Source organism: Lactuca serriola, chromosome 7 (genome assembly GCF_051521515.1).
Source record: "Lactuca serriola cultivar US96UC23 chromosome 7, Lser_US96UC23_V15, whole genome shotgun sequence".
In the NCBI taxonomy this organism is placed as follows: Eukaryota; Viridiplantae; Streptophyta; class Magnoliopsida; order Asterales; family Asteraceae; genus Lactuca; species Lactuca serriola.
The window spans coordinates 42,112,343-42,124,276 of record NC_136414.1 but is presented as its reverse complement, the minus strand read 5'-3'; the positions used below and the strand labels follow the sequence as shown (position 1 = coordinate 42,124,276).

Genomic DNA, 11,934 nt, shown 5'->3' with positions numbered 1-11,934 from the left:
TAAGAAATATTTTAGTTAAATTGAAATTACAATTTAGTTTTTGCTTTTATCACTACAACTTATCACTTTTAACTATTTATAAAATATTCTTTAGTTTTTTTAAATGGAACTAAAATTTATATTTGAGTTGACATTGTGATGCGCAGAAACACCGATATAGTTGAAGTCTTTACAAATATATATTTTTTAAAATATAACACTAACGTTGTTGTTAAATTTGATATAATAATTCGTATATTAATTTGATATAATATATTGACTATTTTGATTTATATGATAATATATAAATCTATTATAACGTCATAATCTCAATCGTTTGAATGACTTCTACTCGTGAGTTACACATCAATAAAATTAAATATTATATATGGTTTAATATTATTTATAGTTGTTATTTTTAACTAATTTTTTAAAAAATATTTGCTTAATGTTTTAATTTCTATCATTATAATTATTTAAAACATCAAACATTATTTTTTGATTTTAAAGGTAACAATATAATCATTTATATATAGTTATTTTTAACTATTGTTATTTTAAGTTATTTTAAGCTACTTATTTGAAAATTTTTAACGATTATATAAATATATTTGGGAAATATTTTAGTTAAACTGTTATTACAATTTAGTTTTTGCATTTATCACTATAATTTAACACTTTTAACTACTTACAAAATATTATTTGGTTTTTTTAGTGGAACTGAAATTTATATTTAAGTTGACACTGTAATATTATATTTAAATTAACAATTTAAGTATTTTGTCCAAACTGTTCAAAAATTGTAGCTTCAAACTGATAATGGTTTACATGCAACAACATTTTAAATCTAATAAATTAAGTATAATATGTTAAAATTTAAAGACATAACTTTATAAATAGAAGTAAAGATATTATTTTAAAATTGAAATTTAGTCTATTTATGATTACACTTTAGGTTTGATATTTATTTAATCTTATTAACCAACTTACAATCATTATTAGAAAGATACTACAATTTATCACTTTTAATTATTTATAAAATAATCTTTGGGTTGTTTAAGTTAAATAAAATTTATATTTAAGTTGAGCCTATAATGTTATATTTTAATTAATAATTTAAGTATTTTATACAAATTGTTCAAAAATTATACCTTTAAAATGATAATGGTTTACATTCAACAATATATTAAAACTAATAAATTAAGTATGATATGTTAAAAGTTAAAAAACATAATTTTATAAGTAGAATTAAAGATATTATTTTAATATTGAAATTTAGTTTATATATGAATACACTTTAGATTTGATATTTATTTAACCTAATTACCAAATTATAATTATTATTATAAAGAAATTGAAAAGTCATGGGAGTTTCAAATGAATGTGGTGAAACGAAAAAAGAATGGGGGTTTTAAATGCATGAGATTCAAGAAAAAATGCTATCTTTATAAGTATGTATGATTAATGTTTTTATAAGCTTATGAAACTGTTTTCAAACTCTTAAACTGTTGTTTTTATCAAACCATATTCATATATATATATATATATATATATATATATATATATATATATATATATATATATATATATATATATATATATCTTTATGTATAATTAGGATTTGACAGGCTTAGGACTATTGTTTTTATCTTGACTCTTGCTCCTTATTTGGTTGTGGGCTTAGGGTAAGATCACCAGTCCGACAATCAGTTAAACCTTAATTATACATGCCAAATATATATATATATATATATATATATATATATATATATATATATATATATATATATATATATATATATATATGAGTATTAAACTTATTTCAATGACATTGTCAATCATTTGGGTACAAATATAACATTTGGAAACTATATCAGGTATAGTTTTGAGATCCATTTATACTAATATCTAGTTCAGTAATACATTACATGAATCAATACATAAGTACAATTTCTTTACTTTACAAATATACTAGTCAGTTACAAGGACAAGAAAACATATATACAATATACGTAAACGAGTTAATACTAAAATGTGAGACACTACTTCATGGTACCTAATAAGGTTCATGCTAAGATATAACCAGAGTCTCCTGGAGGGAGAACGTGAATTTGTATATAGATCTATAATAGACTAACAATCCCGCACCTCGGCTGTTAGCTACAGTTGGACCGGCAGGTCTACGGGTGACAAATGTCATAACTTTTCGACGCCTGAAAAACGTCATGTAAAATACTAGTCAATTTAGCATGGTTATAATCTCATTCACATTAAGTATTAACTAAACATTGTTGTTTACTAAACAAACATTTCTTCAGTGGTTTTATTATAAGTAATAGGACTACCTATCATTACTTTCCAGAACTAGTACACTATAGAGTTCATACACGTGCAATACACTATTTTCTTCCAAAGAAAACATACATTTATGGAAAACATACACACATACTATTCTAGAGTACAATAACCTACAAAACATTTTGGTTATAAGGCTTAAGACTGCGTTTCATTTAAATAGAGAAAATATGGGATTTTCTGGGGAACACACTATCATTTTCATTAAACAAATTCAAACATCAAATACTAAATGCTTATGAACTCACCAACTTAAATCCTGATACTCTCTTTTCAAAATAACTTATATTCTTAGGAAACCATTAGACAGGTACACTCACCTAGGTTTTGAGAAGATGGGAGCTTATTCAAGACTCTGTTTTTATTTTGCTATACATTTTTGGTGTCTTACAAACAATACACAAAACACACATGTATTAACTATCTTTTAAATACAATGTATGTTGTTGCTAGTTTTTCTATTATGCAATTGTTATGATATTGTACGTGACATCCTCCGCCCCCGAACGTTTCCGCCATTCCAGTTTGGGGGTGTGACAATATTCAAGACGCACGAACAAGAGTTGCGCAATAGAGTTAAAACCTAACATTCTATAATTATCTAGTCTCAACAATATGTAACTTAATAAACTCTCTTACTAGTTATCTGAGGTTAATGGAAACTCCTAAAAGCACAAAGAAAGCAACATTCGAGCATCGAGTAATCAGAACAAGCATAACCTAAATAGGTCATCCTATCACTGACTGATCAGTACTAGCATGCAAATCTACAAGCTCATACAGCAGGCATATAAAGGCATCTCTCCTAGATCCTTATCCCTAAACTAGAATGCGATTACCATAACATATAACATGTATGGGTATTGTGGGAATCACTTACTTGAGCTTGGCTGATTGCACGCACCACCCTTTCTTTTATTAGAAAATCCTTTATTAAAACATTTATTGTATGGAAATTTTACCAAACCCTCAGTTTGAGTTCAGATACACCAAGAGTATGCCCAAATCCCTCAAACCAAGGCTCTTATACAAACTTGTAACGTCCGGAAAATTATGTGGTAAAATTTTCGTTTTTAATTTAATCAAACACTGGTTATCTTTTATTCAAATATTCAAAAGTAGTTTATAATGAAACAGTCATCAGAGTACAATCCCAAATTATCAAAATGGGGAAACATGGGTGGATGCGCTATGGCAGGCCCTTCTCTTTCGAGCCGGAAGTACCTGAAACCATAACCATAAAAACTATAAGCACAAAGCTTAGTGAGTTCACCAAAATACCACACACCATACATACCATTGGGCCTAGCCGTTACAGTGGGCCCAACCCATATATTGGGCTCTGCCAAACCAATAGGCCCAACCCGATCATAGCCCAACATATAAATGGGCCTAGTCCGTCATACAATGGGCCTAGCCCAACATACAAATAGGCCTAGCCCAACATAGCATGCAAGAGTCACAAAGACAACTAGCATCATATATCCTAGTGGGCCGACATTGGTGCCTTCGACCCACGAGTACATTGAGGAGACTCACCTCAATCCGCTGATAACCAAATAACTGCTCGGGTTGCTAAACCGCTAACAATAAATACAAACTTAATTAATAATTAACCCGATAACCCAAAATCCAAGGCCCGCACCATAATCCAACCTCCTAAAGGGTAAAAGAAAATTTTACCCTTTTCTTACTTGGCCCAAAACCAAGGCCTAGTCCGTATGCTCAAAAAGCCTAATTTCCTAAAAGGCATCCCAAGGCCCAATATGGCCCATCGTCCTAATTGGGCCTAAAAACCATCATGTACCTAAATCCAAGAAAACCCTTAGTCTATCCATGACCCAAAGTCAGAAGTCCAAGGGCCCAATAAGGACCAAACCTTAAAAGGCCTAAATTAGATATACTGGGGAGTACGCCCCGTGTACACACCCCCGAAGCACAAGGTACAAGCCGTCTATGTACAAAACCAACATTACGTTGAGCGTACTTCCTATGTACGCTCAACGTACTCATCAGGGGCCCAAAAATCTGAAATAAACACTTAATGGTTAAGACAAAAGCATCCAAACACTTATTTCGACCCGAAATTATGTCTCAAACCATAATGTTGAAACCTTTAAGCCTTTGCATGGCTAAAGAGGGCTAAATTTCCAAAACCCTTGCTTTCACAACACTTAAAACCACTTAAATCATACATAGTTCTATGGAAACGATCAAGCAAACATTTTTATGACTCATAACACTCAAAGACCTCAGAAAGGATGGGTAATATGCTATGGAGTACTCCATACTCACAAAGATCCAAACTTTGGGACAAAAAGCTTATGAAACTATGCCATAACAAGATCTAAGAATAGAGTCATCAAGTTTGAAGCTTTATACCTAAAGAAGATAGAATAAAATGCACAAAGCCTGGATCCAAAAGCTTAAAGAAATCCCACACTTCTCCAAGAAGCTCCTTCTTCTTCAAAGATCACCAAAATGCATGAAATACCACCAAAAGCTCAAGAACCACACCAAGGGGACTAGGATTTCATTTCTAGTGTTTAAAGGGATGGAGTATAAAGATAATAGGGTTTGGTGTTAAGTTAAGGAGCTTAAAAAGGGTCCGAGACCCTAAGTAAGGGTTTGGGTCTAACTAGAGTATGTCATGCGTAACTATAGTACGCCTAGCGTACTCTAAGGAGCACTCGCGACCTCCCTGCCTAGTACGCCCAACATACTTCCCAAGTACGCCCTGTGTACTAGGCTGGCCCTTAAACCTTCAAACTTCTGAATGCCATATCTTCTTCGTTCTACGTCTGATTTTGACGATCCTTATATCCACAGAAAGGTAACGAAAAGCTTTACACTTCTATCAACTCATCATTACCTTAAAACTTCCCGAACTAAAGTACAGAATTCATAAAAGTCTAAACTACCACTTTACGGTTATACCCTTGGGCTCCAGATCACAAACCTGACTCCTGGATCATCTAACTTACATAACCTACACCCAAATGTGTCTAAATCCCTCTTTCCCAAAGGCCCTAAGCCTTATGATAATCAATCTTCAGGTCACAACCTCAAATTAAGAAATGATTCGGAACAGGGTGTTACAATATATATATATATATATATATATATATATATATATATATATATATATATATATATATATATATATAGAAGTAGGTTCAATGGAAAATGAACAATTAGGGCAACATATGCTGGAACCAATGATCAAGTGACACGTGTCCATTTCTTTATTCATAAGCAATCTACTTTGGAAGTTATTTACGTAGTTATTCCAAAATGATGTGTTGTCATGCTTTCATTGGTTCCAATATATGTTGCCCTAATTGTTTATTTTCCATATAACTCTTCCCTATATATATATATATATATATATATATATATATATATATATATATATATATATGCAAATTAACCGTTCAAAGATCGAATTCGACAAAATCAAAAAAATTGAATGTGTTGCAGCTTGTTATCGTCACAACGAGATACCACATAACAGGTGGGTTCCCCCAGTTACCGCATCGTTAAGGCACTGCCACATGTTGCTCATATCCACTACTCTAAATGATTAAAATGAAATGTGACATACTCATTAAAGAAGGGAACACCCCCCCCCCCCCAATACCTGATACTCTTAACATGTTGCTAATATCCACTATGAACATGTTTGATATGCAGGGCCAGTCCAAAGGTTTTTAATGCCCCGGGCAAAAAGACTTAATGATGCCCCATGTTTAACAACTAATACATGCATGATATAACGATATGAATTACTTATAAATAGTTTCATTTCAGTACCACCACATCATTAAAGTGAGATACAAAGTGAAAGCCAAAAAAAAAAAGTTGGATTAACACAAAAGGGTAGCTTCGTCTTTCCAACCAAAGGGCAAGCTTGGTCATATTCTCATTGGGTAAATTCACTTACAAGCAAAGGGCAAAAAATCCAACTGCAGGTTGAAGAACTTAGGAGGTTCGACCTTCAATTTTCAAGTAAAAAAGGAAAATTCTCCCTTTCTTTGGCTCTCTCCATAAAAATTAGAATGCAATTTAACAATTTTTGAGTAATCACTTATGCTAGAACAATAAAACTCTAGAAAGATGGGCAAAAGTTTGAAAGAATAACGAGATTCGAGGACAAAGCTTGACCGAAGTAAACTTATTTCTGATAACTGAAAACTGAAACACATATATCAGTTAGAAAATTAAGCAAAGAAACAAAAAAGATGCGACTTTCGGTGTTGTTTGCAAAAAAAAAAAGTGTAAAAAACAAACCTAATCCTTGACCCTCAGTTTGAAAGTCCAAAGAATGAACCAGAATACCTCCCCTCCTTATGAAAGAAAGCATCAAAATACCTTCCCCTTTTTATGAAAGAAATAACATGAAATTAGCATGCGTGTTTTTTGCTTGGAAGAAAATGTTCGATCCCTGACTCCTCGGTATATAAAAGATAGATTCAGAAAACCTCAACGACTTCTCGGTAGTTCTTCCAGTCGGTTAGTCTCCTCGTCTTCTTCAAAGAGGCATGAGTATTTTAGCTAGTCGAGGAATATTGCCGCTTCTTTCTAGTTTCACTTTTCGGATCAGGTACCCTTCCTGTTCGACTACTTTTAGGGATAAAATTATGGGCTGAGTGACATATACCTTTAAGAGTTGGAAAAAATATGATGCCCTGTCCAATATTGCTGCCCTGGGCAGTGGCCCAGTTTGCCCTGCCCTTGGGCCGGCCCTGTTGATATGACACATAATAATAATAGTAGTAGCATAAGTAATATTGTAATAGTATGTAACTATGTGTAACTAACTAAGAATCATGTCGTATTTGTAAAATAATGCCTATGAAAGGATCGTTGATCCTTAAGAAATAGAACGGAATTATATGAAATAAGTTTACTATTAAATTTATTTGTTAAAATTTTTAACTTCTGAATAGCAAGCTCTCATGTTCAATCTCTTGCTCTCATACACCCTCTTAGTTAACACCCTTTACTTTCCATTTGTGATCAAAGTGTCCAAAAAATTCAATCCATTGGCAATAAGATCTATCAGTCACCACGCTCTATTCCTCAACTCCATATCTCCTCTCAAACCTTATTGCATCATCTTTTTGACATTCAAGCTTGTAGAATTTTACCTGCGGTCAAAAACCACTATGACCACTAAAGTCAATTTCAAACCGCCATCACAACTTCTTTGCCACCACCAATATTCAGGTCAACTGAAACTCAAGATTTTGACTTTTTTCTATAATAACATGTATAACAATGTACTTTCTCATAATATATTAGTTTACATTATTTTTCATCTATTGTGCCTGATAGTGCTTATTCTTTAACTTACAAACAATGATATTTCCTTTTTCTATAAAACGTATCAGACAACCAAATCTTTGACTTTAAAAACAACTGAATAGAGATGTGATTAAAATATCCTTTCATCAAATCATTCTATCAATAATACACAGCTTACAAATTACCAAACCGTACAAGATTATCTATTTTAACCACATGTGTGTTACAACTTACCAATTGGAGTTTTAACATTCTATTTCCACTAAGAATACACACAATATCAACAACAAACAATACATGATACATCCACACAGCTAAACCCTAACTAATTATATCAACAAAACACATCATCTCAAATTAACATTTTACCCTACACAAATCACAACCACACAACAACCCCCTTCTTCCCTCTCAAACATTTGCCCCTATTTTCGAAACTTGCGATAACGCATTATCATACTGTTTAACATTTCCTCTCTCAGCATTAAGCAACTGTTCTTCTTCATTCTCTTCTTCAGTACTAAGACACGGAGGAATGAAGGATCTGAATACACGATCCATATTTGGAGTTTCCTTTAACTCATGGCTCACGACTTCAAGTGCTGAGGACTCAAAAAACCTGTAAAATTTCTTGCTACAAACGAACGCGAAGATGATAGACATTATCGGAAGTGGGAAGATGACTGGGGTGAAGTAGAACTGCTTTACTCCAAAGTAACCCACCATTGTGAGTTGGAACAGTAGTAATGAGGACACGATGCGCACGTGGATGTGTGGCCACATCTTCCCGTAGCTTTCGTAGGATGGAACATAGACATTGAGTACCTGAAAGATCACGATATGACAACGCACTTTTAAGCTACGATATGACAACGCACTTTTAAGCTTAATAAATCACAGCTTAATTTTGACCGGTTTCCTAAACGATGTAGGAAACCGGTCAACTCTTTGTACATCCTACAAATACTAGGATGTACAAAGAGTTTAGTCACCACGATGTGACTATTGAAAAAATAAGTTACCTGATTCCGGAAGACTAGCCATCCTAGTCCAAAGTATATTGCCCCAAATGGAATAATTAGAGGAGCAATGACTGAATAACAGATAACAATCGTGAGAATTAGCATGTCATTAGGAATTTTTGTTGCATATCCAAGATTTCCTGGAATCCATGCTTCTTTTATATCTGATTCAGTCTTGCAAAGATATTTCCTCTTCAAATGGAATACAATCAACGGAATTATTCTCGATAATTCCAGCCCATAACCAACAAAAAACCTAAATTTTAACATAAAAAATAAATCAATATAAATTCTTAGTTACAATCTGTTATGTTCTGTAGGAACTTTAACTTACTTGAGAGCCACGAAAGTGAGAAAGAAAGTAGCGTTGCCAGGAAGACTTGTTGCCAGCTTGTCAACTATGGAGTCAGGCTTTTCCTGGATATCCTTAAACGAATCGAAAAGGGTCCCACCAATCGTAACACCTATAAAAACATTAAGCACCGAAAAGTAAAAATATTTCCCCGACGCCGCCCTCTCCGCGTGACTCACAGTCGGAATCCCCTCCGCCTTCGACAAAAACAAGAGAAATTTCGGAAGCAAAGCGAGGAAAATAATAAGCGCAAGTTGTGGAAGATACGCCCCCAAAACTGTTCTAATCATATCCTGATCAAGAATCGGCTTCAAAAACGGAAGCAATTTCTTCAAATTAGGTAATGTCGTAAAAGCCGAAATCAATCCAATTGGAATCATGTAAAAACAAATCGTCAAGAATACGATGAAATACACAACGTATTGTCGGATCTCCCGTGCGTAAAACGATTTCGATAAATTCGTCCATAAAATTTGTCGGGGCTCCGGCGCGTTTAAAACCGTCCACGTGTCAACCATCCGATCATGCACGCTTTGAGCCGCCGCAGCCGCCGTTATTCTATTAGTGAAGAACACCACCGCCGCCGCTTGTTGCTTCTCTTTCACCGTTTCTTTCTGCGCCGCCTCAAGCTTCGGGGTCAATTCGGTAATTTTCTCATTGTAGTATTCAATCGAATCCACCTTTTTACCCATGAGCCCAAGGAACCCGATTTTGTGGGTCGGAGTCGGAGCTTCCGGGTTCATCTCTTTTATGGTTTCGGCTCGGGTGAGTTTTTTCTTACATAATTGTAATTCTTCGTGGATTTTGTTGGCTTGTTTGTTTTCAGTTACTATAAGTGATTTGTAGAAGGTATCGGGGTAGATTGTTTTGAAGTATGTGTCGACTTGTTCTTGTCGAGAAAGATCTTCCGATGATTTTGGAATGTCGCGGACTAAAATGGCGAATTGTTCGGCTTTTACTTCCGGTGACATTAATGCGGCGGCGCGTAGATCGGATACATGTTTGTATGCTTTCCATAAAAGGAAATATGTAACGAACGATACCCAATAGCAAGCTAATACGAATGCCCATAATCGCGATCCGTGTTCCTAAAAGAAACAAGTGACGGAGTTTAATAATAGAAAGTTACTTGGAACATCACATCAATAAATGTATATATTCAATATTCCAGAAATAAAATAACCAATTATTTAACTACTTATGTTATTTTATTAAAAAGATAATACTAGTTACAATGTTATTTCTTACCTTCTAAAATATCTTAGCTTACGATAAAACATAACAAGTAAATTCCAAAATTGGTCGCTTGGTATATCTCAAAATTGATACAAATTTGGTCCTTTGAGTTACTAGCTATCTTTTACTCAAACTGTATTTTTTGTGATAACAATAGACCAAATCTTCATAAAAAAAATTTAAATTTATACCGAAATGAAAAAAAACCTCCTACTACATCAATCTACTCTAAAGTAAAAGTAACATACTTGTGAAAATATTTCTTATTTTTTTGATATTTATTGATTTCTAAAATATTTAATACATTAAAAGTTCTAAATATCATCCATAATATTTGATTATTCTAGAGCTCTTTATATATACTCCTATAATTTTTTTTTTATGTTAGATATATGAGATTTACTAACTTTGAGATGTGCCATCGAAAGCTTGTCTAGATCGTTGAAAGCATTTTTCCCAGTAGAATCGACGACTCGGGCGATTTTTTCAGTGGTGGCAAGCGGCAAACATAGTGGTAGCAATACAATACCTGATAGAACAAATATCCCAAATGCTGAAAAAAAAAAAAAGATAATTGATTAGCCTCTAAATTTGGTGTTTGACATGAATCAGTGTTTATTTTTGGGGTTAGAGTTTTGATTCGGAATATATTCCTACAATTTTTTATGTTTTGAACTAATCCAAAACGTGAACATGCTTTAAACCAGATTAAATTATTCTAAAAGTTGTTAGCAAGAAAAATCCAACTGAGATTCAAAATCATGAGAGAGAGAGAGAGAGAGAGAGAGAGATGGCTAACCAGTGCCCAAGAAGACGAAGTAAACAGCAGAATCAACACCAGACAGGGCGATAACATCATCTTCAGAAGAAGAAAAAGCTTCACGGATCCAAGAAAACGGATTACGCGTCTTCGATCTGCTTCCCTCCCATGGATCCATACCTTTAAGGATCCGATTCGGGTAATAAACAACAGTGTTCCCTGGTTTCGTGCACAACCAGCCGAACAAAATCATCAGAATCACGAAGATGAGGAACGAAGTAGTCAAGGAAGTAATAAACGAACTCAAATCCATCGCTCTCCTTCTCTAAAATCACAAATCTTCTCTTCTGTATCACTCTCTACGAACACACAGTTATCGATTTCATTCGAATCTGTTTGAGCAAATTAAAGGGTAGTTGAAGAATAATAGTTACCGTTGGATAAGGGAAAGTGAAGCAAGGTGTAGGTTAAATAGAGTATACGTAAAGGTGAGGGCCTCAATGGGTACACTGTACAGAGGTGCAATCATGGCTGTTTTCGCATTGATGGTGGGAACTCAAAATATCAATGTCCTCCGCTTCCCCCTTGCTATAAAATAAAAACTTCGTCGGCAGCATCACATGTTACAAAAATAGGCATTGCAAATTAGGACCTTAATTTTGATCCATTTGCAAACTATAGAAATATAATAATCATATTTAATTGTTTTTTTGTATGGACATAATTAACTAAAATAGCAATGAGAAAATATTAATTTTTTATTGAAGTGGATAATAGACAAATTGAAACATGTTTTTGTATAAAAATAATAATATCTTATTTTCTTTTTTATTTATCCTCTTACTTATATAAATAATAACATATGAAATCTATTATCCACCAGTTATCTTTTATAATCTTCTCTCTTAATTTTTATATTTTTA

The 11,934-nt window shown here is 33.4% G+C and overlaps 1 protein-coding gene across 1 annotated transcript; it reads right to left on the bottom strand.

Annotated features, from left to right (window-relative positions):
- Positions 1–7,822: 7,822 nt before the first annotated feature.
- On the bottom strand, positions 7,823–11,466 carry ERD4 (Early-responsive to dehydration stress protein (ERD4)). Its single transcript, XM_079011207.1, has 5 exons — positions 11,051–11,466; positions 10,659–10,804; positions 8,998–10,103; positions 8,664–8,919; positions 7,823–8,466 (listed from the first exon to the last, which is right to left on the bottom strand). Exons 1-5 carry the CDS (start codon positions 11,322–11,324, stop codon positions 8,053–8,055), a joined length of 2,196 nt encoding a protein of 731 aa, XP_078867333.1. The 5' UTR covers positions 11,325–11,466; the 3' UTR covers positions 7,823–8,052.
- Between the last annotated feature and the right edge of the window lie 468 nt (positions 11,467–11,934).

What these genes read in the sequence shown, in the direction of transcription:
- ERD4 (XM_079011207.1), bottom strand. Translation starts at nt 11,324, where the DNA reads ATGGATTTGAGTTCGTTTATTACTTCCTTGACTACTTCGTTCCTCATC. An exon ending in TTTCGATGGCACATCTCAAA is followed by an intron (nt 10,104 to 10,658) that starts GTTAGTAAATCT and finishes TGTTTCTTTTAG; the next exon opens with GAACACGGATCGCGATTATG. An exon ending in CTCACTTTCGTGGCTCTCAA is followed by an intron (nt 8,920 to 8,997) that starts GTAAGTTAAAGT and finishes GTTAAAATTTAG; the next exon opens with GTTTTTTGTTGGTTATGGGC.